The sequence below is a fragment of the Acinonyx jubatus genome, chromosome B1 (assembly GCF_027475565.1).
Source record: "Acinonyx jubatus isolate Ajub_Pintada_27869175 chromosome B1, VMU_Ajub_asm_v1.0, whole genome shotgun sequence".
In the NCBI taxonomy this organism is placed as follows: domain Eukaryota; kingdom Metazoa; phylum Chordata; class Mammalia; order Carnivora; family Felidae; genus Acinonyx; species Acinonyx jubatus.
The window spans coordinates 173,213-197,429 of record NC_069382.1 but is presented as its reverse complement, the minus strand read 5'-3'; the positions used below and the strand labels follow the sequence as shown (position 1 = coordinate 197,429).

General features: G+C 48.3%; 1 protein-coding gene and 1 long non-coding RNA gene across 4 annotated transcripts in view; one reads left to right on the top strand and one right to left on the bottom strand.

The window, feature by feature from the left end:
- Positions 1-21,987, top strand: part of TDRP (testis development related protein) — a 40,638-nt gene extending 18,651 nt beyond the window's left edge. For 2 of the 3 annotated variants that reach the window (XM_027049950.2, XM_027049951.2), the window contains 2 exons: positions 18,319-18,422; positions 19,579-21,987. In XM_027049950.2, the coding sequence (XP_026905751.1) occupies positions 18,319-18,422; positions 19,579-19,924 (450 nt within the window). In that variant the 3' untranslated portion in view covers positions 19,925-21,987. Of the gene's footprint in view, positions 1-12,004; positions 12,587-18,318; positions 18,423-19,578 lie in introns of those variants that run through there. The other variant, XM_053216206.1, reaches the window with a different exon arrangement.
- LOC128314293 (uncharacterized) lies at positions 7,915-11,906 on the bottom strand. The gene is made up of 2 exons (XR_008295766.1): positions 11,701-11,906; positions 7,915-11,350 (listed from the first exon to the last, which is right to left on the bottom strand). It is a non-coding gene; the product is annotated as an uncharacterized LOC128314293 (long non-coding RNA).
- Positions 21,988-24,217: the final 2,230 nt, after the last annotated feature.

The following is a 24,217-nucleotide window of genomic DNA, read 5'->3' as shown; positions in this document are numbered from 1 at the left end:
TGATTTTTTTGTTTATATTTGTATGAGATACTGGTCTATTTCCTTTTCTTATGATGTATTTGTCTGGTTTTGGTATGAGGGTAATATTTCTGTTAGAAAATGAGTTAGGATGGGAATGCAAGCTGGTGCAGCCACTGTGGAAAACAGTACGGAGGTTCCTCAAAAAACTAAAAATAGAACTACCCTACGACCCAGCAATTACACTACTAGGCATTTATCCAAGGGATACAGGTGTGCTGTTTCAAAGGGACACATGCACCCCCACGTTCAGAGCAGCACTATCAACAATAGCCAAAGTATGGAAAGAGCCTGAACGTCCATTGATGGATGAATGGATAAGGAAGATGTGGTAGATACATACAATGGAGTATTACTTGGCAATCAAAAAGAATGAAATCTTGCCATTTGCAACTATGTGGATGGAACTGGAGGGTATTATGCTAAGTGAAATTAGTCAGAGAAAGACAAAAATCACATGACTTCACTCATATGAGGACTTTAAGAGACAAAACAGATGAACATAAGGGAAGGGAAACAAAAATAATATAAAAACAGGGAGGGGGACAAAACAGAAGAGACTCCTAAATATGGAGAACAAACTGAGGGTTACTGGAGGGGTTGTGGGAGGGGGGATGGGCCAAATGGGTAAGGGGCACTAAGGAATCTACTCCTGAAATCATTGTTGCACTAAATGCTAACTAATTTGGATGTAAATTTAAAAAAATAAAAAATAAAAGTAAAAGTAAAAAAAAAAAAGAAAATGAGTTAGGAAGTGTTTCTTCCTCTTACACACTTTGGAAGAATTTGTGAATAAGTGATATTTATTCTTTTAAGTGTTTGGTAGGATTCGGTGGTGAAGACATCTGAGCCTGTGCCTTTCTTTTAGGGTAGCTTCTGGATTATTGATTCAAATTGTCCGATTGTTTTAGAAGTCTGTTCAGATTTTTTGTTTTCTTGAGTCCATTTTGGTAGTGTGTCTATGTAGGAATTTGATTTGTGTTGTGTAATTTGTTGACATACAGTTGTTCAGAGTTCTTCTCATTTTTTAAGGTTTTTTAAAAAAAATATTCATTTTGAGAGAGCGCACAAGAGACTGTGAATGGGGGAGGGGTGGAGACAGAGAGGGAGAGAGAGAATCCTAAGCAGGCTCTGTGCTGTCAGCACAGAGCCTGACTCGGGGCTTGAACTCACAAACCCTGAGATCATGACCTGAGCTAAAATCAAGCCTCAACTTAACTGACTGAACCCACCCAAGCATCCCTATTATCCTTATTTTTGTAAAGTCAATAATAATGTCTCCTCTTTCATTACTGATTCTAGTAATTTGAGTCTCCTCTCTTTTTCCTTTGGTCAGTCTAAAGATTTGTCAATTTTGTTGATCTTTTGAAAGAGCCAGCTTTTGTTTTTGTTAACTGTTATCTTCTTCTCTCTGATTGGTTTCTGCTTTCATCTTTTTTATTTCTTTTCTTCTCCTTTGTGTTAGGTTATTTGTTTTTCCAGTGTTGAGGTGGAAGTTTAGATTATTGATTTGAAATCCTTGTTCTTTATATAGACATTTAAAGGTAAACATTTTCCTGTAAGCACTGCTTAACTGAATCCCATGAGTTTGGGTAGGTTGTGTCTTGTCTGTAATTTATTTCGAACTATTTTTGGTTTCCCTTTTCAGTCCCTGTTTGACTCGGTGGTTGTTTAGCAATGTGTTGTTTAATTTCCAGTATTTGTGAGTTTTCTTGCTGTTGATTTCTGATCTCATACCACTGTTGTCAGAGAACCTACTCAGAAGTAGTTCATCCTGTTAACAAATATAAGGAGGTTTGTTCTGGGTCTGGTGTACATTCCCTCCTGTACCCTGCTCTTTGCACACTTCAGAGTGTGCTCTGTTGTTGGAGTGTTTTTGTTGCTCCTGTGGCTTATTGTATGTGTAGGGGTGTTCATGTTTGATAGTGGCACAGCTTTCATTGTTGGCTTATCTCATTCTCCCTTTATTTCTGTCTGGTTTTGCTTCCTTTTTATTTTACTTTTAAAAAAATGTTTTATTTTATTTTTGAGAGAGAGAGTGCAAGCAGGGGAGGGGTAGAGAGAGAGGGAGACACAGAATCCGAAGAAGGCTCCAGGCTCTGAGCTGTTAGCACAGAGCCCGACGTGAGGCTCAAACCCACAAACTGAGAACGTGACCTGAGCCAAAGTCAGATACTTAACTGACTGAGCCACCCAGGCGCCCCTATTTTTTTAAACTTTAAGTTTATTTATTTTGACACACACACACACACACACACACACACAAAGCAAGAATCCCAAGCAGGCTCTGCACTGTCAGCATACAGCCCGACACTAGGTTTGAACTCTTAAACCATGAGATCATGACCTGAGCCGAAATACAGTCGGACGCCCAACTGACTGAGCTACCCAGGCGCCCCCGTTTTTCCTTTTGCATTTTGTTGTTAGTATGAGTCTGTATGTCTTTAATTGTCATATCCATTTGTCATTATGAAATTTCTCTTTATCTTTAGCAACTTTTGAAATTAAAAAAAATTTTTTTCAACGTTTTTTATTTATTTTTGGGACAGAGAGAGACAGAGCATGAACGGGGGAGGGGCAGAGAGAGAGGGAGACACAGAATCGGAAACAGGCTCCAGGCTCTGAGCCATCAGCCCAGAGCCTGATGCGGGGCTCGAACTCATGGACCGCGAGATCGTGACCTGGCTGAAGACGGATGCTTAACCGACTGCGCCACCCAGGCACCCCAACAACTTTTGAAATTTTAATGTTTATCTTATTCACTGATGGAACTGCTCCAGCTTTGTGTGTGTGTGTGTGTGTGTGTGTGTGTGTGTGTGTGTGTGTGTGTGTGTGTGGTTGCTTGTTTCTATGATCTCTCTTCCTTTTACTTTCAGTCTCCTGTATCTTTGAAGTTAGGGTATGTTTCCTGTAGGCACCCTTTAGTAGGATCAGATTTTATAATTCAGTATGGCAGTCTCTGCCTTTGACTGATTATTTAATCCACTTACATGTAATAGTATCACTGTGGTGGGGTTTACATCTGACATTTTACTTTTTGTTTTCTGTGTCCCAGGTTTTTTTGCTTCTCTATTTCTCTTCTGTTCCCTTTTGCGTTGTGTGTATTTTCTCACATAACATTTTAGTTTATCACTTACTGTCTGTAGTAATTAGTCCAGTACACTTTTCTTCCTACCCACTTCCTTTATGTCGTTACTGGCAAATACATTACACATGCATTATATTTGTAGATGTTGTGGGCCCAACATTGTATTATATACATATTGTATTATATACTTTTTTAAGTTAATTATAAGAAGGCAAAAAAGGAGGCCTTATACTGTGTTTTATATGAAATGACCTCATCTCCTTACCATGTTCTTTGTGTTCCCTGTGGATCTGCTCACTGTGTTACTTGCTTTTAGCCCAAGGGGCTTCCTGTAGTGCTTCTTGTAAGGCAACACATTCTTTCAAACTTGTTTTTCTTTCAAACTTGTTTATCTAGGGAAGTCTTGATTTCATCTTTCTTTCTGAAAGATAGCTTTAATGGGTAAAGATTTTTGTTTGACAGCCTTTGTTTGCTGGTGCTTTGGATGTGATACTCCACGGCCTCCTCGCCTCCACTGTTGTCTTGGGAGAGTCAGCTTTCAGTCTTCCTAGGGCTTCCTTGGTAAGCGACTAATCATTTTCTCTTGTAGTTTTCAAGATTCTCTCCTTGCCTTTGTGTGGTGTAATAAAAAATGTGTGTGGTCCTTGCTCCTGATACCTAGCACAGAGGCTCTAAAATCCTTGAGATTTCCTGAATGTGAGGAGCGTTTGTTTTGCTAACACAATGACTGAAGATGAGGATTCGTCACTAGAAGGACCAGGCCTGTGACGAGAGGCTTGAGATTTCCAGAAGGGAGAAGACTGGACATTGAAATCTAGCTTCTGGCCAGTGATTTAGTCAGTCATGCCTGCAGCATGAAACTCCAATAAAAACTTTGCACACGAGACTTAGTGGAGCTTTGTGGCTGGTGAGCACACAGAGGTGCAGGGGGTGGGGGGTGAAGAGCGGGCCGTCTCTGGAGGAGGGCGCCGAGGCCCTGCACGGCCTCCCCCGCCTCCCCTGTGTGTCTCTTCATTCGGCCGTTGCCCGGCTGACACCTGTAGTCTTCGGTCTGGAGGTTTCCTTAGTTCTGTGAAGTTTTCTTTCAGTTCTGGTACCGGAACGGATCATGGGAGCCCTGCATTTATCTCTCTTCCATCCGAAGTGGGGGTGTCCCGGGACGCCTGCAGTCTGGCTGCGGGCAGGCCAGTCCTGCAGGACGGGGACCACTCCCTGCTTCACGTCGGGACGGTGTCCCGTGAACCGGTGGCGGGTGGATTTTGGTGTGTGTGTGTTTGCGGGTGTGTGTTCATCCCATTTGTACTTCGTTAAGCTTTCCGGACATACTGGTTTTTGGTTTTCAGTGAAGCCAGGTAACGTTCTGTCGACTCTCCCTTCTCCTGGCGCTTTTGGTTGGGCGTGTGCCGCTGCCTCGTTTTTCTTCATTCTCGTTGTCCCTGGTTGTTGGCTTCGTAATCGATCTGTGCTGATCCTTCTTTGGGTTGGGGGGGGGGGTCTTTAGTCTCCAAATTAAGACCTGCTGAAACCCGCCAGTAAGTTTTTGTTTCATTTGTTGTACTTCCTGGTCTTCATGGTCACATCTGTGTCTTTACTGATGTTTTCTCGTGGGGCAGCGTTGCCGTCATACCTTTATTTATTCTTTGACATTGTTTCCCTCAGTCCTGTTAGAACATATTGATAATGGCTGCTTTGTAGTACTTCTGTTGTTGTTAAATCCAACATCTGGGTGCTCTCACACCCAGCTTTTGTGTAAATTGGGGTGTGTGTGTGTGTGTGTGTGTGTGTGTGTGTGTCTGTGGTTGGTCATGCATTCTTTTTTTTTTGGCTGCTTCAAAATTATTTTTGGAAAGCGGACTTTTTTAAAACTTTTATCTATGTATCTGTTTTTTTATTACTCAGAGATCTCTATTGATTAAGGGATTTTCTTTACATTGTACCATTTGTTTAAAAAAAAAAGTGGCATTCCGTACAATTAACCTCCACACTCAAAATGTGGTTTCTGAGAGAAATGCCAATTGTCATGTCCTTGAAATTGATTTTAAAAGTTAAGAATTCAGCTTTCTAATTGTAATTGGTATCCCTTCCAAGTGATATCCAACACCCTGGTTTAACAAAACCCCACGTAAACAAAATCTAAATAGAAGAGGGGGGGAATGAAATATGATCATTGTCTTGGGGGTGCACACACAGGTCAGAAAACACGTGATGATAAATGATTCCTGTTTGATTGTTCTCATTACTTTTAAGAAGAGAGCATGGAAATAAAACCTTTATTTTCAGTTATTACCCACCAAGAAATAAGACAAGGTTAGGTCCAGTTTTAGCTCTTGACACAAGGTGAAGTAGGAGGCAAATTTACATCCGTCAGGTACAACTAATGGACCAACTTTTTCAAGTTCAGATGGCCTTGAAATCTTGCAGCCCATGGGATATCGCTCTATTCTAGCCTACGGGGTATCTAGAAAGCCAGCAATGGCTGATGCTGAGCAGAGCTTGTGAATTGTTTTTAATAGGAGGTCAGCCCCTTTGGATAGAAAGTCTTTTTCTTCCAGAGCTGCTCTCCAAGTCCCGCTCCCCCCCACCCCTGCCGCCGGCCGGTTACTGAAGCCGACGAGTGCCGACCACAGGTGCGCATGGATTCCCACGCAGCAGTAATGTGTCTGGTGCCTGCTGGATGGGAGGGCACCTGTGCCCAGGAGGCCGCGCCAGGCCGCTCTGTGCCACAGACAGGTGTGCGTGCTGTTCGGTGTGAGATCGCCGAAGCCCTCCACGTGCTCTGATTAACACGTTTGTTTCCATCAGGCGTTCAAGACTCCATGCAGTTACGTATGGTTTGTGTAGACTGAACGTTAACTCGTCATTTAGGAAGCTTAATTTTCATTTCCACGAAGTACTTTGTTAGGCGGCTGGGTGTGGGAAGTACAAATGCCCCCTTCCCCGCTCCAGATTCTCCTTGCTCTAAATAAGTAGTTACCACTGTCAGTTTACCGTTTGGTTTTCAAACAGATATTGTGAAGGACATAAGGTAGAAATTTCTAGGGATGGGAAATGATTAAAAATGCCACTTAAAATCAGTTCTGAGTGAGTTTATTATTGTTAACTTTGGGTTGCAGAATGTGCCCAAGCAAAGAACACAAGCTCGCTTGTCCGAGTGGCTGTCTCACCGCTGTCCTCGCTGGCTTTTGGCACATTGATTGGTCTGAAATGTAAATGCTGGCGTGTGAAGACGTGGGTTGACTGAGGGTGTATGCTGGCCACACTCACAGGAATTGACAGGTCGCGTGCGGCTTACCCACCTCTTCCTGACAGTCTGTGGGTATTAAGTGCAGAGGTTTTATGGTGCTGGACTGAGTGTGCTGGTCCGGAGTCTCCGCAGTGCCCCCGACTTCCCTTCTCTGAGCATCTTGTAAACTTGATCCTCGCACTCACTTGGTAAACAAATTGATTAGGGACACTGCCTTCTGTCACTGTTTCCTGGCCTCAGGACTCTTAATTAGCACGTCACTGCTGCGTTCCAAGGTTAAACGAGACAAAGAAGACTAAAGAGAGAAAGGAACACGTTGTTACCCCAAATGCAGCGTCTCAGCTTTTCAGAGAAACCTGAGGAGCCCCTGTGGGCGCTGCCCCATCAGCCGAGCCATCCCCTCCTGGCAGGGATCACAACTGGGTCACAACCCGGGGCAAACAGGAGAGCTATTTAAATGACAGCAGCTCAGCCGGCACCGAGATCCTTTGTTCTTCCACCCCCATGGATACAGTGAACTTGCAGAGCTGACCTGAGGTGGCGAGGCCGAGACCCAGGTCTCCCAGGCAGCTCCCAGGTCACCATCTCTGGACACCATGTGTCCAGAGACTGGCTTTTCCTTTGTTGTGCCCATTTTTCTACTTGGCTGTTTTTAGTTTTATAAAATTCATGTTGAAGGCTGGATTTTTTAAAGTTTTTATCTTAATTCCGGTGTAGTTAACACACAGTGTAATATTAGTTCCAGGTGTGCAATACAGTGACCTTGCACGTCCACACCACAGCCGGTGCCCTCACCACAAGTGTATCCTTTGTCCCCAACACCTGCTTCCCTCCCCCCGCCCCCCTCCCCTCTGGTGACCACCCGTGTGTTCTCTGGAGTTAGTCTCTTTTTTGGTTTGTCTCTCTCTCTTTCTCCTTTGCTGGTTTGTTTCCCAAATTCCACATCTGAGTGAAATCATAAGTTGTCTTTCTCTCGCTGATTTCTTTCACTTAGGCATTATCCTCTTCAGCTCCATCCACATCGTTGTTAATTCTTTTTAATGGCCGAGTGACATTCTAGTGTGTGTGTGTGTGTGTGCATGTGTGTGTCATCAGGCGATGGACACTTGGGCTGCTTCCATAGTTTTTCTGTTGTAGGTAATGCTGCTGTAAACATCCAGGTGCATGTATCCCTTTGAATTAGCATTTTTGCATTCTTTGGGCAAGAACCTAATGCAGTTGCTGAATATCAGGTAGTTCTATTTTTAACTTTTTGAGGACCCTCAGTATTGTGGCTGCACCAGGTTGCATTCCTACCAACAGTGCAAGAGGGTTCTTTTCTCTCCACATCCTCGCTAACACTGGTTTCCTGTGTTGCTAATTTATTAGCCATTCTGACAGGTGTGAGGTGGTGTCTCATTGTAGTTTTGATTTGCATTTCCCTGATGATGAGTGATGTCAAGCATCTTTTCATGTGTCTGTTGGCTGTCTGTACCTCATCTTTGGAAAATTCTCTATTCATGTCTTCTTATATTTTAATTGCTTTTTTGGATATCAAGTTTGAGAAGTTCTTTTTTTGTATGTATGTATGTATGTACGTATGTATGTATGTATTTATTTATTGAGAGTGAGCGAGTGAGCAAGCTGAGGAGGGGCAGAGACAGAGAGAGGGAGAGAGAAATCCCAAGCAGGCTCTGCACTGTCAGCACAGGGCCTGATGCAGGGCTCAAACTCACTAACAGTGAGATAATGACCTGAGCTGACATCAAGACCTGGACACTTAACCGACTGAGCCACCCAGGCGCCCTTGATAAATTTTTTATGTGGGTTGGGTACTAACTCCTTTTTGGCTATATCATTTGCAAAGTTGCCTTTAGTTTTGTTGTTACCTTCACTGTGCAAAAGCTTTTTATTTTGATATAGTCCCAGTAGTTTACTTTTGCTTTTGTTTCCCTTGCCTACAGAGACGTGCCTCGTAAAGTTACTGTGGCCGTTGTCAAAGAGGTAGCTGCCTGTGTTCTTGTCTAGGATTTTGATAGTTTCCTGCCTCATATTTAGGACTTTCATTCATTTTGAATTTATTTTTGTGTACGGTGTTAAGAAAGTGGTCCAGTTCTTCATTCTTCTGCATGCCACCCTCCAGTTTTCCTAGCACCATTTGTTGAAGAGACCGTCTTTTTTTCCATCAAATTCTTTCCTGCTTTGTCGAAGATGAGTTGGCCATATAGTTGTGGGTCCATTTCTGGGTTTTCTATTCTGTTGTATTGATATACTTCCTATTTCTGTGCCAGTACCATACTGTTTCTATCACTATAGCTTTGTAATATAACTCGAAGTTGAATGGTGATGCCTCCAGCTTTACTTTTCTTTTTCAAGATTTCTTCGGCTATTTGGGGTCTTTTGTGGTTCCATACAAATTTTAGGATTGTTTGTTCTAGCTCTGTGAAGAATGCTGTTGGTATTTTGATAGGGATTGCATTAATTCTGTAGATTGTTTTGGGTAGTATTGACATTTTAACAATATTTGTCCTTCTTATCCATGAGCATGGGATGTCCTTGCATTTCTTTGTGTCTTCTTCAGTTTCTTTTATCAGTGTTTTATAGTTTCCAGAGTACAGATCTTTTACCTCTTTGGTTAGGTTTATTTCTGGGTATCTTATTATTTTTGGTGCATTTGTAAGTGGAATTATTTTCCTAATTTATGTTTTTGCTGCCTTATTATTGGTACATAGAAATGCAACAGATTTCTTTATGTTGATTTTGTATCCTGCCACTTTCCTGAATTTATTTTTATCAGTTGTAGCCATTTTTTGGTGGAGTCTTTCAGATTTTCTCCATAGAGTATCCTGTCATCTGCAAATAGTGAAAGTTTACTTCTTCCTTGTCAATCTGGATGCCTGTTATTTTTCTCTGTTGTCTGAGTGCCAGGCTGGGAGAGGTCACTGGATGTTATTATATATGCCAACCGTTCCTAGTGTTTTTCTTGTTTTTTATTTTTCCAGTTAAAAAAGCCCTATAAAGTTACAAGTAAAAGAAGCAGTTCCCAACTCGTTCTCTCTCCACCATAATTTTTGCTCTTCACAATTTATCACTTTTAATGTTTTAAGCTGTCCCCCAAGACACCGGATTCCGCGCTTCCGAGTGCAGTGCTCACTCTGCAGTATATGGGCTAGGAGTTCTGTAGAGAGTGCATGCTGTGTGTGTGAACGGTCCCCTCCCTGTTCGGCCGATTTAGAGCGGAGCACTTGCAGGACGAGCTCCTCCGCAGCATGAGAGACGCTTTCCACGGTCGGAGAGTGGCTCTTATTTCTTGTTGCGGTTTTTTGCTTTCACATGTCACCTGTGGCACAAAATTCTAGACGCAGTGATCGTCCCTTAGGACGTCTCCCTCCGGCCTCCACTGCTGCCCAGAGGCGTGCTGAAAACATGGGCTCTTGCCACGCTCCTGGAACCGGTCTTTCTCAGCAGGTGTAAACGTGCGTGCTGTCCTTTGTCCCCACGTGTGTGCGTGTGGGCTTGAGAAGAGGTTTTGTTCTGTGCCGGGGGCACTGCTGCGGCTGGCGTTCCCCACCATCGTCTTGTGTTTCCTCGTGAAACTCGCATCTGGACGCAACAGCGTTTACATTCGTTTTGTCCTAAACCTTTCTCTCTTGCATGTGGTTCTTCTCCCATTTGACTTCGTATCTCTTCAGTAATGTCTGGTCTCCTTTTCATGTCCTCATCTGCATTTTGATTTGCCCTGCCTGCCCACCCGCCCCAACCCCTGCCCTGTCTTCCCTGCTTTCCTGGTGAGCTGTGTTTACCTAAGGACCAGGAGGACAGGCCACGTGGAGGGCTCTGCCTGTCGTTCACTTCCTGGGCCGCCTGAGTGTCGCTGTGTGGGGGGCACCGTGTGCCCTCTTTCCTGCCCCTTCCCACAGGTGGGAGGGGCTGAGAGGGGTTGCTGCGATGGGAGCCTGTGCCAGTCTGCTTATCTGGCAGGAGTTCAGATGTGATACAAGGGGAATTACTTCCTCTTCTGTGCAGCTAGGATGGGGTCAGGTCATAATCCCCAGAGAGAACTGAGAAAACAGTGACTCAGTTACTTGCTGCCTTTGTGGCTCAGAGGAGGAACACCGACTTACCAGGTCTTAGGACGGCAGCTCAAGACACATACATTTTTGGTGGATTATATGTTCACCAGTGCTATAGGCTGTGTCTGTGTCCCCCTCGATTTCATTCGGTGAAACCTAAGCCCCAAGGTGACAGTTCAGAAGGGGGGCTTTGTGAGGAGAGGAGGTCGTGAGGGTGCAGCCTCTGTGATGGGGTTAGGGTCCTTACAGAGGAGACCCCACAGCACTCCTGGCCCTTCCTCCTCCACACAGGGACACAGGGAAGACACTGTCTGTGCACCAGGAGGAGGTGGACCCTCACCTGACCCCAGATCTGCCCGTCCAGCCTCCAGCACTGGGAGGATTAAGTGTTGGGTGAGCCGCTCCGTCTGTGGTCTGTTACAACTGCCCAAACTAAGACACTCAAAGGGTGAACAAGGAGTCTCTTTTTAATTTGCCAGCCAACCAGTTCTTTCCTTGCTGTGCTGTTGGCATAGAAGATACACGTCTAAAAGACAGGTATAAACATATAAAAACTTTAATACCCCATGCAGGGATGGCTCCATCAGGACATGTACGTGAACACGTACATGTAACTGTATAAAGACCAGACATGGCTGCACCTGCACGTACAGGGACACCACCCGGTAGGGAGTGGGGACTGTTGGCATTCTGCCTTTGTGATTCGTGTGCACATGTTGCTGGCAGTGTCGTGGTCGCGCCCGTGGGCCCTTCTAGCTGGGTGCAGACGCACCCTGCTGTCTCACTGAGCCCTCTGCTGACGGGCATTGGGTTTGGACCCTGTTTGGGACTACAGAGTGTGTTTTCTTGTTCACTGGCCTCGTCCACACAAAGATCCGCTTTCCTCTGAATCCCAGGCTTCCCTTCCACCCATGTGAATGGTTCAGAGCTGGTGTGGATGCTCGGGGTCTGTGAAAGAAGAGACGTGCACACACGTCTAAGGGTCCTGAGTTCCTGTGTGCGTCCCGTCCGTGGGCACGGCCACGGGACTGTGCACCTCAGAGTGAGTGGCCGCGTGTGGCTCCTGCGCCCTGTGGTTACAAGTGCCTTTGACCCGCAGGCCCCCAGGGAGCACCTGTGCAGGACACGGTCGCTTACTGTGCTGGTCTCGGGACCGTGTGTGCCACTCACGCTTCACCCCAGCCTGACCGAGGGCCGTCAGCGGGCGCCCCTGGGGTCTCAGAAGGCCGGCTCTCCAGCAGGGCGGCCTGTGGCCCCTTGTTTCGGGCAGAGGGCCAGCCCATCTCACTCTTACCCACCTCAAGGACCCCGGTTAGCCACACGCCCTCAGTGGAGGGAGGGATGCTTGTCACCGTTGCCTTTGCATCTGCGTGTACCCAAGATGTCTCTGTCATCTGGTCCTCCAGGTGGGACAGTGGGGACAAGCAGGGCTTGGGAACCAGGCTGCCCCTGTCGGCTTCACACTGGCTCAGTGCCTACCTCTGCCAGGAAGGCCAGGTCTCTGACTCCCGCTGGTGTGGAGAGAAGCTCGGAGGCTGCGCCGGGGAGGCAGACCACGTCCCTCTAAGGTATTTTCAGCGTGCGCTTCCTGTGGGCTGCTGAGTGTCCCGGTCAGAATTGTCCCTGTGGCCCGACAGCTCTACAGAGCCGGGGATATGGATTCACAGTTTGACCTAGAGGCCTGAACTGGGTGGTGAAAGCATTTTCTCCAGGATTACCAGTTTGTCAGTAACCTCTGGGTGTGTAAACGTAAGATTATTGTGAGTTCTCAAGTTTAGAATGGTCTAGAAAAAGTCTCTGAAAATGACATCATAATTGGAACCCTTGGCCTGGCTGTGGCTCTCCATGTTCCTTGAGACACGGCAGCCTGTGCCCATTCCCGCGTGGGCCGCTCGTAGCTTGGGAGCGAGGCTGTAGAGCAGGTGTCGTCTCCACGGCTTTCAGGCAGAGTGAGCACACGCTGGCTGATGCTGATGCCAAGGAGAGGCTCTGGGGAGGTTCCCGTGGCCCTGCCGCCAACACACACGCCGTCACCTCCCTTCCCTGGGTGCAGAGTGCGACCCGGGAGCCCCGCGTGCGATCCGCCGTGGCTGGGAACGTGGTTCTCCGGTTCTTCTGCGTCGACACCAGAAGATGCGTTTAGCATGCGAGCGATTCTGGGCATCAGAGCACTCGTGGGTTCATGTACGTAAGTCACTCGCACCAGGTCACACACCGCACACCTGGTGACTTACACACTGACCTTGAACTCTCACCTTATAATTACTGACAACAGTGATCTCCTAATACAATATTGGCATACCTGACCCAACGATTTTTAACTTTCTCCCCTAAAAATCCCCTGTGAACTCAAATACCTTGAAAAAGTACACACATTTAGTTGCTTTTATTAAAGTATTGGCATTACGCAGGACATGGACGGAACCAGTGCCCACAGGTTACATGGCATGTGTGGGACTTAACCAGTGTGTTGTGTCGTATTCTTCTTTGGGGTCCCTGCATTAGTTCCTGTTTTTCAGAGGTATTTTGGTATAATATTCCCTTTGTCCTCTCCAATGAAATGGTGTGGCTCATCCGTCACCATTCAGGGCTTTGGTTTTTTTTTTTTTTTAGGTTTATTTATTTTGAGAGAGTGTTTGCACATGCGAGCAGGGGAGGGACAGAGACAGAGAGAGAGAAAATCCCAAGCAGGCTCTGCACTGTCAGCACAGACCCTGACTCGGGGCTTCATGCCATGAACTGTGAGATAATGACCTGAGCTGAGATCAAGAGTCAGACACTTAGCTGACTGAACCCCCCAGACGCCCCCATCACCATTCAGTGTTGGTGTAGTTTTTCCTGTTGTGGTAAAATCTGTGTATTGGTACATTTTGGACCAAGAGTTGCAGCAGGCCCCTGGGGACAGTAGCCACTGCTTTCTCAGTACCGTGAACAGGTGCTTCTGGGGTTGCTCATGATGCCAGGAATTAAAGAGTTTGCCCTTGCTTCCTTGGGGTAACTAAAGCACTTCAGCCTAGCATTTTATTGCCTGAGGAGCAACCGAAGACAATGCAGATGACTCTCTATTTGGTTTTCAAGTAATTTGGGGACATCTTGTTGGAGATAATGAAGTGTGAGACTGAAGTTTGAAGGATGGCATGGATAAGGGTCTGTATCCTGATCCAAGGAGGTGAAGTTTGCAGGTTCCCTTGTTTTATTTCTCATTTTATGGACGTGTCGCTGCAGACAGCACTGCTGAGCACCAGACGTGCAGCACGGCGGCTGGAATTCTGGGCACAGCGACATCGTGTCACCTACATGAGAAGGAAAGATGTTTTTTCTTTTCATAGAACTTTTAGGATGTATCACAGACTCGGCCGTGTCCCCATGTCGTACGTTGCACCTCAGTACTTCCTTATCTTCTAGCTGGGAGTTTGTACCACTTGATCCCTTCCTCCAATTCCGCACCCCCTCACTGTGCCTCCAGTATCCACAAATCTGTTCGCTTTTTTCTTGAGTTTGTTTTTAAGATGCCATTAACAAGTGAGATCCCAGTATTTGTGTTTCTCTGATTTCTCCGTTGGTACAATCCCTTCGAGGTCCATCCACGTTGTCACAAACAGCGGGACTTCCTTCTTGTTTTATGGCTGAATGCTATTCCCTTGTGTGTGTACTACGTTTCCTTCATGCGTCAGTGGAAACTCAGGCTATTTCCTTATCTTGGCTCTTGTGAATAATGCTCGTGCCGCTCTGAAAACGGGGTGCGGGTGCCCCTTCAGTGTCGGTTTTGCCTCCTTGGAGTGAAATGCTGGATCACATGGTACTTCCATTTTCAGTCGTTTGAGAAACCTCTACACAGTTTTCCACAGTGGCTGCACCCAGGTACCTTCCCACCAGTGGTTTCTCCCCATCCTCACCAGCACCTGCAGTTTCTAGTTTTTGAGTTCGGACATTGTGACCGAAGTGCCTCGTATCTCCCTGGTGAGGGGTGACGTGGGGCACCTTAGTGTGTACGTGGCCTTGGAAAAGTTCCTATTCAGATCTTTTCCCCATTTTAAAATAGGATTATTGTTTTGTTGTTATTAAGGTAGAGTTCTTTATATATTTTGGATATTACCACCTTATCAGCTACATGGTTTGCACATTTTTTCCTTATTCTGCAGGCTGGGGTGTTTTTTTGTTTGTTTGTTTGTTTGTTTTTTCATTTTGCTGGTCATTTGTTCTGTGCAGACTCTGGTTTGGTCCCAGTTGTGTAGTCTTGCTCTCATTGCTTGTGCCTTCCTTAGGTGTCACACTCAAAAGGCATCACCACGACCCATGTCAAGGGGCTTTGTCCTGTTCTCTTCTAGGACTTCCATGATTTTCCAGTCTCTTTTTCTTTCCTTCAAAAATTTTTTAAATGTTTATTTTTGAGAGAGAGACACACACAGCGTGAGCAGGGGAGGGGCACAGAGAGAGGGAGACACAGAATCTGAAGCAGGCTCCAGGCTCTGAGTTGTCAGCACAGAGCCTGACACAGGGCTCGAACCCATGAACCGTGATCATGAGCTGAGCTGAAGTTGGATGCTCAACCAGCTGGGCCACCCAGGGGCCCCGTATGGTTTTCCAGTCTTAAATTTAAGTCTTTAATGCATTTCTAGCTAATTTTTGTGAGTGCTACAAGACAGTGGGCCAGTTTTCCCGAAAACTTTTACTGAGGAAGCTGTCTTTTCTACACTGAATGTTAATGTCTCTCATTAGGTACTGGGTGACTGTGTATAAGGGTGTATTTCTGGGCTGCTCGTTCTGTTCCCTGTGTGTCCTTGTGTCTTTGCCAGTGCCATGGGGTTTTATTATGCCAGCTTCGTAATCCAGGAGGGTGGGGCTTCCCACTTTTTCTTTCTTAGTGGTTTGGCTATCTGGGGTCTTTTGTGGTTCTGTTCACACTTTTAGGATTGTTTGTCAAAAAAAAAAATACCATTGGAATCGTTCAGGGATCACACTGAGTGTGTAGTCAGCTTTGGGAAGTATGGAGATTTGGGCAGTATCGCTGGAGTCCGTGAACAGAGGATACTCTCTCTCTCTTTCTGTCCTCTTCACTTTTCTTTCGCCAGTGTCTTGTAGTTTTCAGTGTAGAGCTCTTTCACCAGTTGATTAAATTTATTGTTAAGTAGTTTATTGTTTTTGATGCTGTTGTAAAGGGGAGCATTTTATTTCCTTTTTAGAAAATTCACTGTTAACATAAAGAAAGGTTACTGAATTCTGAATGTTCATTTGCACGCTGCAGGTGCACTGAAGTCGTGGATTAGACCTGACAGTGGTTTGCTGGAGTCTGTGGGGTTTTCTGTATATAAAATCATGTATTCTGCAAACAGAGACAGTTTCACATAATCCTTTCCAGTCAGCCCCTTCCTCCTTTTCCTTGTCCAGTTGCCCTAGCTAGGACATCCATTGCTAGGTTGAACAGGGGTGAGCATCCTTGTTTCATTTTTGATCTGAGAGAAGCTTTCAGCCTTTCACCAGAGTGCGATGTTAGCTGTGGGCTTGTCATTTATTACCTTTACTCAGTTGTTCTGTTCCTTCTATACCGAATTTGTTGAGTTTTTAATCATGAGTGGGTGTTGCATTTTGTTAAATACTTTGTTTGCATCTACTGAGGTAAGATTGTTTCCTTTGATTCTTTCATTTGTGAAGGACTGTGTTTATCAACTTGCATATTTGAACCATTCTCACATCCCAGGGATAAATCTCACTTGACCTCGCGAGGGATTCTTACAACGTGCTGTGAAGTTGGGTCTGCTAGTATTTCACTGAGAATTTTTGCATCTATATTCATCAGGGGTACTGGCCCTTTTTTTTTTTTTTTTTTTTTTTGCTTCAAGTGTCCTTTTCTGGCTTTGCTGTTAGGATAATGCGGGCCTTCCTTGTAAATGAGTTTGGGAGTGTTCCCTCCTCTTTTAGCTTTTGGAACAGTTTGAGAAGGATTAGTGTTAATTCTTTTAAAGTGTTCGGTAGAGTCACCAGTGAAGCCCACTGGTCCGGGGCTTTCCTTCCTTGGGAGACTTTTGATTACGGATTCAGTCTCCTTCGTAGTAATGGTTTGTGCAGATTTTCTGTTTCTTCCTACTTCAGTCTTGGTATGTTCAGTCTTGTATGTTTCTAAGAATTTATCCATTTTTTCGAGGTCGTTTAGTTTGCTGGTGTATGTTGTTCATAGCGTCTTACCATCCTGTGGTCATGAGCTGTCAGCTGTCATGTCTTCTGTCTTTTACATAAAATTTTGTTCACGTGGCTCCTGTTTTCCTTGGTGAGTCTAGCTAAAGATTTGTCGGTTTTATGTTCTGTATTTCGCTTATTTCTCCTCTAATCTTTACCGTTTCCTTCATTCCGCCAGCTTTGGGCTCAGTTTGTTATTCCTTTTCTAGCACCTTGAGACACAGTGTTAGGTGCTTTACTTGCAGGCTTTCTTGTTTCTGTACGAGCTTCCTCTTAGCACAGCTTTTGCTACATCCCCCGGGTTTCTGTAGTTGTTTTCCATTTTTGTTTGTCTCAAGATTTTTGTTTAAATTTCTCCTTTGATCCGTTGGCTGTTCCGAAGAATGGTTTTTAATTTCCAGGTGTTCCTGAGTTTCTCGCTTTCCTCCTTTAACGATGTCTAGTTTTCTACCACTGTGGTCAGAGCTCAGTCTGTGGCACGGGCGTCAGGCCCACAGAGCCGAGTGCCCGGCCGGCCGTGGCTGCACACAGTTCCACCCGCCCCACCAAGTCACACGGGCACTCACTGCCGGCCCCTCTGCTTTGTGGGTCTGCTGCCATCTATCATCTGTCCGTGTAGTTCCATGTGACTTCTGCCTCTTCCAGTGTCACCTGTCCGTAGAGACCCCCATCCTCACTGCCTGAACCCAGGTCTTCAACAGATCTGTGAACTAACAAGGATTTGATGTCCCGCAGAATGAGCCCACGAACTCTGACCTTCCTGGTAAAAGAAGCTTTTGGCTTCTGGGGAGGGTGAGGAACGGCCAGGGCACACGGTAGAAAGACTGAAAAGTTACAAATGGAAATTTATTAACGTGCAGAAGTTGATACAGAGTCGACAGGGAAGCTGAGAACGAGGACCCCGGGGCTGGACAGCACTGCTGCTGGCTCGCGTCCCCCCACCTGGTGACCGCAGCACGGGAGGACGTAGCCGTGTCCCCAGCTCATCTGCACACTCTGAAAAGGCCTCCTCATCGAGATCAGTTCTCCCATGGGGCGGCCCCGGCCAGCTCGCACCCACATTTACACTCAGGATTGGGCCGGACCCTCTCGGGGCTGCTGGGCCATCGGGTCACCCAGCAGGTTCGTTAACGAGCCATTCTCTCTGTTCTCAGATACTGTCGGAAGCCGTGGCCGTCATGCAGCCTCTTGGTCCAGTGTCCACAGTCACTTTATGTTACATATTTAACATGTCAAAGTATCCGAAAGCTAGGTCTGCCCCCTAGGAGTCCCCCTCTGTTCCCCTCCACTCACAAACAAGAGAAATCCAGGCCCAGCTCGGTGAGTTCATGCACAAGGCACCTGCTCAGGGGACCTGCCTTTTCCTCCATTCCTTATTAACACAGACCTTTGAGTCTGAGGTGCCAGGCATTGGCTGAGACACATCTGGACTGGGACAGACTCCGTAAAGTGACCTCCTCTCCAACCCCCTCCCCGCCCACCCCAGCCTGGTATGGCTGTCCCAACATAGGACTGTTGGCCAGCCTGTTCCGGAGCATGGGGGAGTGACCCTGGCAGCCTGGACATGCTGGTGGCGGGTGCCATGTGTGTGACCTCTGTGGTCACCTACAGCCAGGGGGAACTGCCCGTGTGCAGACACGGCGGAGGAAGGCAGGCCATGCTGGTTTCTTTTCTAACTTCAAGCTCCATGGTTACTGTTTATTTACTACCTCAGATTTTATCTTTTTCTAACCTCTTACTAGGTTCAGGGAGCAAGTTTCCGAGGCTGGAAGGAAGTGACTTCTCTGTTTAATAAAGACGATGAACAGCACCTGCTTGAAAGATGTAAATCCCCCAAGTCCAAAGGGTAAGTGTCCGTGGGTTCAAGTGCTATGGTCTCCAGGGAGGCAGGTGCCGTGGGTGACGTTACCTCAAAACTGTGGTCCGTCCCTCCGACTCGCGGGCAGATAGGAGGGTTTCCTTCCCCGGGGAGTAGACAGAAGTGGGTTGTACTAGTTTTGACATTCAGGAGACAAAACGAGTAAAATGTTTTTCTGGGAGAAGGTCACAAGGGTGGCTAGAAGGACCTTTTGAGAGGTTATGGAAAAGTGGAAGAAGGCGTTTCCTCAGACGAGCTCTTGAACTCAGAATTGTAAGTGGAACGCGTTAGCCTTCCAGGGCCTGTAGCCGTGCTGGAGATATTCTAGCTTTAAAAAATCAAGGGAAAAAAGTTAAAAATGCAAAGGACTGGTGAACTGTAAAAGATTTTGGAAAATTGAATATATTTAAACTGACACATTGACATTTACTGTAACTGAAATTCTAAAAAGTGTATTTAAACATGAAAATACCAAATTCAGCGACAGCTGAGTGGTATTGCCAACGGCACGTCTGATTGTGAGGGGAGTTTCTGCGAGCCCGACCGCAGGCCAGGTGCTCAGTTGAGGCCCGAGGATGCCTGGGTGGCACCCTGGCCGTGACCTCTCCGCACGCTCCTGTGGCTGGACTGTGTGCACGGGCCCCTCGGTCCAGTCCGGCTGTGGGACCAGCCCGCAATGCACACATCCTGGTGCTCCGCGCCGCGCCCCCCCCCCCCCCCGCCCCCGCAGCGTCCCATCTTCATGGGGCATGGTTTCCACGAGTTCCCCACTCACCGCTTCAGCCAAGCCTGCTAAGTGTGCTAAGCCTTCTGAAGACCGATTTGATGAGAGGAATGTCCATCCCTGTGTTTCTGAATTTGACCCCGCGTTTCTTGTTGCACTCAAAACACTCGAGTGTCTCCCTGGGAGCCAGCTCTCTGCCTGTGTGCCGCCTGGCATGTCTTCTTAAAATACGGCCTTTGGTTTCTCTGACGTGTAGGGACTAAGTTTTCTTTTCTGACTTTCAAGTTTGACACTGCAGGTTTGTGTTCCCCTACTAAATGATTTAAAGTTTTCACCAAAGAATGTTCTGTGTATACAGCAGACCCTGCTTGAGGCCCTGAGGGCCGCGGCCACCGACACTTGCCCTCTTGTCTCCCGCAGAGCTAACTTACGGTTGAGGGAAGAGCTGAAAACAGAGAAGAAATCGGGATTTTGGGACAATTTGGGTTTAAAACAGAACATACAGTCGAAGAAGCCAGATGAGATCGAAGGCTGGGAGCCTCCCCGACTTGCTCTGGAGGACGTGAGCGCTGGGCCGGGCGACCCCGCGAGCGGCCGCCCGTCCGGGCCGGGCTGGGAGGAGGGCGCTGGCGGCTGCAGCAAATACACCAGCCTGGCCAGCTCGGGGAACAGCTCGCGCTGGAGCCTCCGGTCGGCCGGGAAGCTGGTTGGCATCCGACGGCAGAGCCGAGGCCACCTGACCGACGACTGGGAGGAGCTGGAGTGACCTGCGGGCACGCCGCCCCCCCGAGGGGCCCGCGCAGCCCCTCTGGTGGCGTGCGGGCTCTCGTCTGCTGATTCCTGGCGTGTCCGTTTGCGTCGGGGCGTCCAGGCCTTGCGTGTGGACGGCGGAGGCTCTCCTCTGCGTGCCCACATTTGGACTGTCCCCCTCCGCGGGCTTGGCGGGGGCCCCCAGAGGGTGTGTGTGCGTCTGAGGCGGCCCCACAACAGCCCCCACAGCTTGGCGTCCGGCCGCGGAGCCGCCTCGCGCGGTCTTTATCATGTCCCCCGCATGTGGCATCCGTGCGCCTCTGTGACTCTCAAGACCGTAGCAGCCGCGCCGTCCTCCCGTCAGCAGGAGTCTGTCATCCGGGCGCCAGACCAGTCTTCCCGAGGTCACGTTCAGTTGCATTTAACCCGGTTAACCCAGCAAGTTGAACTTCTTCTCATTTTAGATACCGGCAAAGCAGAGGCTACGTTTGGTCAAGCGTGAAATGCCACCAGGTGCACACATCTTCGTCTTGTGCCCTGGGAGGAGGGGTCTCGTGTGCGTGCTGGGTGGTGGCTGTGGTCTCGACCCGCGTGCGCGCTGGCTGGTGACCAAGCGTGCCTGTCACTGGTCCTGAACTTCATGGCTTGATCTTCACATTCTCTGATTGCAGGTTAAGGAACCATAAAGTGTGGATCCATTTAGCCACTGAGTTTAGACACTCTTGTGTTTGGCAAATCCCGACTTGCTGATGGAGTTTAAACTGTATAAAACACTGCAAGTGCCTCTCTGTGATGTCCAGGTGTTGTGTGTTCGAAGGGAGGCCACACAGGTCTCCACAGCAGGTGGCACTCCAGTCTGTCTTAGGTAACGTGGTTTGAAAGAAAAGGCATAGGGGTTTTTTGGGTTAAAAACAAAAACCTCTAGTTACACTGTGCATACCTCTCGTGAAAAACACTGTCCTCCTCCGTGCTGCTCATTTAACCTTCTTGGGGGTCACCGCGCGGGCCTGACGGCAGGACTCCCAAGGGGGAACAGTGTCCGTCTGTCCTCTATCCATGTAGCTGTCTTTCTCCCGTCTTGTGCTAACTGAACAAGGAGCTTACCTGACCAAGTCTGGAAAGGGGGGCACGTTTTAGTGGTGTTTAGTCCAGTTTGTGTTAGAACCTTGAAATGCCGGGAGTTTCGCGTTGCAGGGAAAGCCTTGTTTCCTCAGGTAAATGGGTCAGTAGCTAGGCCGCCACCCCGCGTCCCCTCCAGCTATGCCCACGGTGGCGGGTTTATGCAAGGATTCTGCAGTGGGAGCCAGAGGCCCGGGGAAATAAACACTGTGTCCGAGGCTCTGCGAAGCTGCCTCGTTGGGGGGGGGGGGGGGGGGGGGTCCCGGCCGGCAGGTGTGAGTCGCACCCTGTGGGCCGCTGCAGAGTCATGTGGGGATGCTAAGTGCCTGTCACTCACCGCTGTGGAAGTCTGTGACGTGGGGTTGGCAACCTACGCCTTCATAATACTGTTTCTCAAATCTGAAGACAAAGCCAGATGGGAAGTGGAGCGTGCACTGTAAATCATTTTTCCTGTCTGCAAAGATTAACATAAAAATAAACTCTTCTGTTGCATCTGATTACATGAAAATAAGTATGTTTGTGGTTTTTAATGTATTTATTGATGTGCTTTGGGAGAAAAGTATTTTTCCTTGATAAGAATTTACCAAAGCAACTTTGTGTGGTTCACAGGTTAAAGAGAATGTGGTTTTGATGTGGGGTTTTGTTTGCAGCCTGTGAACACACACCTTCACTGTGTAAAGTGGTCTGTGCTCCTCCTACTGTTGCTGGTTTTTTTTTAAGGAAAGTGAGTGGCTTCAAAGAAAGTTAGAATTCATTCTTAATGCTGAGGTTTTTAAAAAAAATCAATTTCCTCTTTCATTATTAGTTTGCATGACTATTGGCATCTACTCCAAGGTAAATGCTCCGGTGACTTTAACCACTATAAAGCTAATGGCACTTTTCTTGATACCTTAAACCTCATTTTAAAATGCAAACAGTACGTGTAGACTTTTTCATAAATAAATGCCAATTTCAACCTAAGTTTCCAAGATGTATCTTTTGCATATCTGCCTTTTTCTGCCGTCAGTCTGTCAGGAGCCAGGTCGCAGCACCTGTGCGTGGGGGACGGCTGTGCGTGCCTTGGGGCTTAAAGATAAAAGCGTCGTAATAAGCAGGCTTTCCCTTCATGTAGCTAAGCATCAGGAACACATCCGCAACAGTTTTACTTAATCACCGAAGTGTTTTTCAGAGAGAGTGGGGTGCGGGGTGGGGGGGCCAGAGAAAGAGGGAGACAGAATCTGAAGCAGGTTCCAGACTGAGCTGTCAGCACAGAGCCTGATATGGGGCTCAAACCCACGAACCGTGAGATCATGCCCTGAGTGGGACACTCAGCTGACTGAGCCACCCAGGTGCCCCAGCACCTTTATCTTTTAAAAAGATGACCATCCATCCCTTAGACATAAGTCTTTGAGAAGGTGGCCCGTGTCAGAGGAGACAGGTACGTACCTCAAGAGCTGGGGAAGCACGCGGACAGACATCCGTGGGTCTCAGGGAGCAGGCACTTTCGGGGAGGCAGGGGGGGTGGTGGGGGGCACTGATTTCCTTCCCTATCCATGGGTGCCTGAGTGGCGGTTTCCCTTCCTTGTCTCAGTGGAGAGCCAGTCCGTGTCCCATCACCCTGGTCGTCCACACCCTGCCTCACCTGTGGGGCCACGCCCCGGCTGCCCCCCAAACCTGCCTGCAGTGCGGGGGTCCCCGTGCATCCTGGGAGCTTCCTCTGCCCGCTCTCTGCTCCTGCTTACTCCTGGTTTCTCTGCTTATTCCTCAGCGGCTCTTCCTTTTCCTGTATAGAAGACCAGCAGGTGGCGCACTATTCAGTAAGCCACGAAGACTAATTGGCTAAGACCGCTTTTCCAATGATGGGATACTTTTCAATAAAGGTTCCCCACCGTCCCCGGGTGAGGACCCGAACCCCGGGGTGGGTTCTGTTGCAAAAGCAGTGCAAACTTCTGACGAGGCGGCGTCAGACATTCCCTGAGCGATTCAGTGTGCTCCTAGGGGCCGGGGAGCTGTCCCCGTCCACGCGTGGGTGGGCTGGCCGTGGAGGACTCGTCTGCTGTCAGGCTGGCCGTGGCAGGTCCTTGCTGGTTCTAGACGTCGGTTCCCTGGAGCTGGGCTCCCACGGGATCCATTCACGGGCCCAGCCTGGGCCGCACTGAGGCATTGTATCCTCAGTACAAGGGGTTCACAGGGGCTCCCACCTGGCCACGGCTCAGGTCCCAGGAGGGCTGGTCACAAGATGCTGGGCTCCCGGCCCAGGTAATTTATAAATTAGGCACAGTGATGATCACAACAACATGCTGTGGGAGGAGTCACGGGAGTGTCGTCTTTCTCAAAACACCCCCACTGTGCTGTGCTGACCCTTTTTTCTGTGACGACCAGACAGGGCAGTCGCAGTGAGGGCAGTGACGCGGCCTCAGGCCACTAATGGCCATCTGGTTGGGAGAACACAGGAGTGAAACTGTCATTTCTTTGCTCCTGGGAGTGTGACCGCAGGGCCGGCTTGGATACCGACTTCCATCGAGGGTCCTTTTAGTAACTGCCGTCAGGTGCCTGTGCCATCGGAGCCCCTCGGTGGGTGTCGGGAGCGCCTGGGCATCCCGGTGTCCCTCTACAGGGCACTTGGCAGGCCCTCCTAAACCCTCAGAGCTCCCCTACCTCCTCACCTCGTGCTGGCAGCTCCACTGTGCTTTGGTCGCACCAGGCTGGCCCTGGGAGCACAGGCTCTGGTTCCAGCACTGTGGTGGCGTCAGCAGCAGCAACGCCTTCCTCCGGCACGTTGTGTCCAGATCAGGGTCTGCACCGCGTGCGGGTGGAACAAAGTCACTGTGCGCACAAGTGGCTGTGACCAGCCAGCTGCCCAGGCCCAGGGGTTGAAGCAGTGACGTTGTGTGCGCTTGTATCTAGAGGTGAAAATATAGGCTCGTCAGGTGCGTCATCTGCCAGTAAGACTTTCAGTTCAAACCCTTTCTCTTCCGAGTATTCTTTGACTTTCTCAATAAAGCATTGGTGGCACCTTTCCGTAAGACGGTTGTCACCCACACGGCCTGGTTATGTCCTTGGTTTTGAAGGCCTGCCCTACACCATCCGCCCCGCTGTGAACGCAATTCCATGCACATCTCCTTCCGGGGGAGCCGGGCTCCACCACAGCCGAGGACCTGCTGGGACGGAATCCGTTCTCCTCAACGGGCACCTTTGGCTCTGCTGCAAG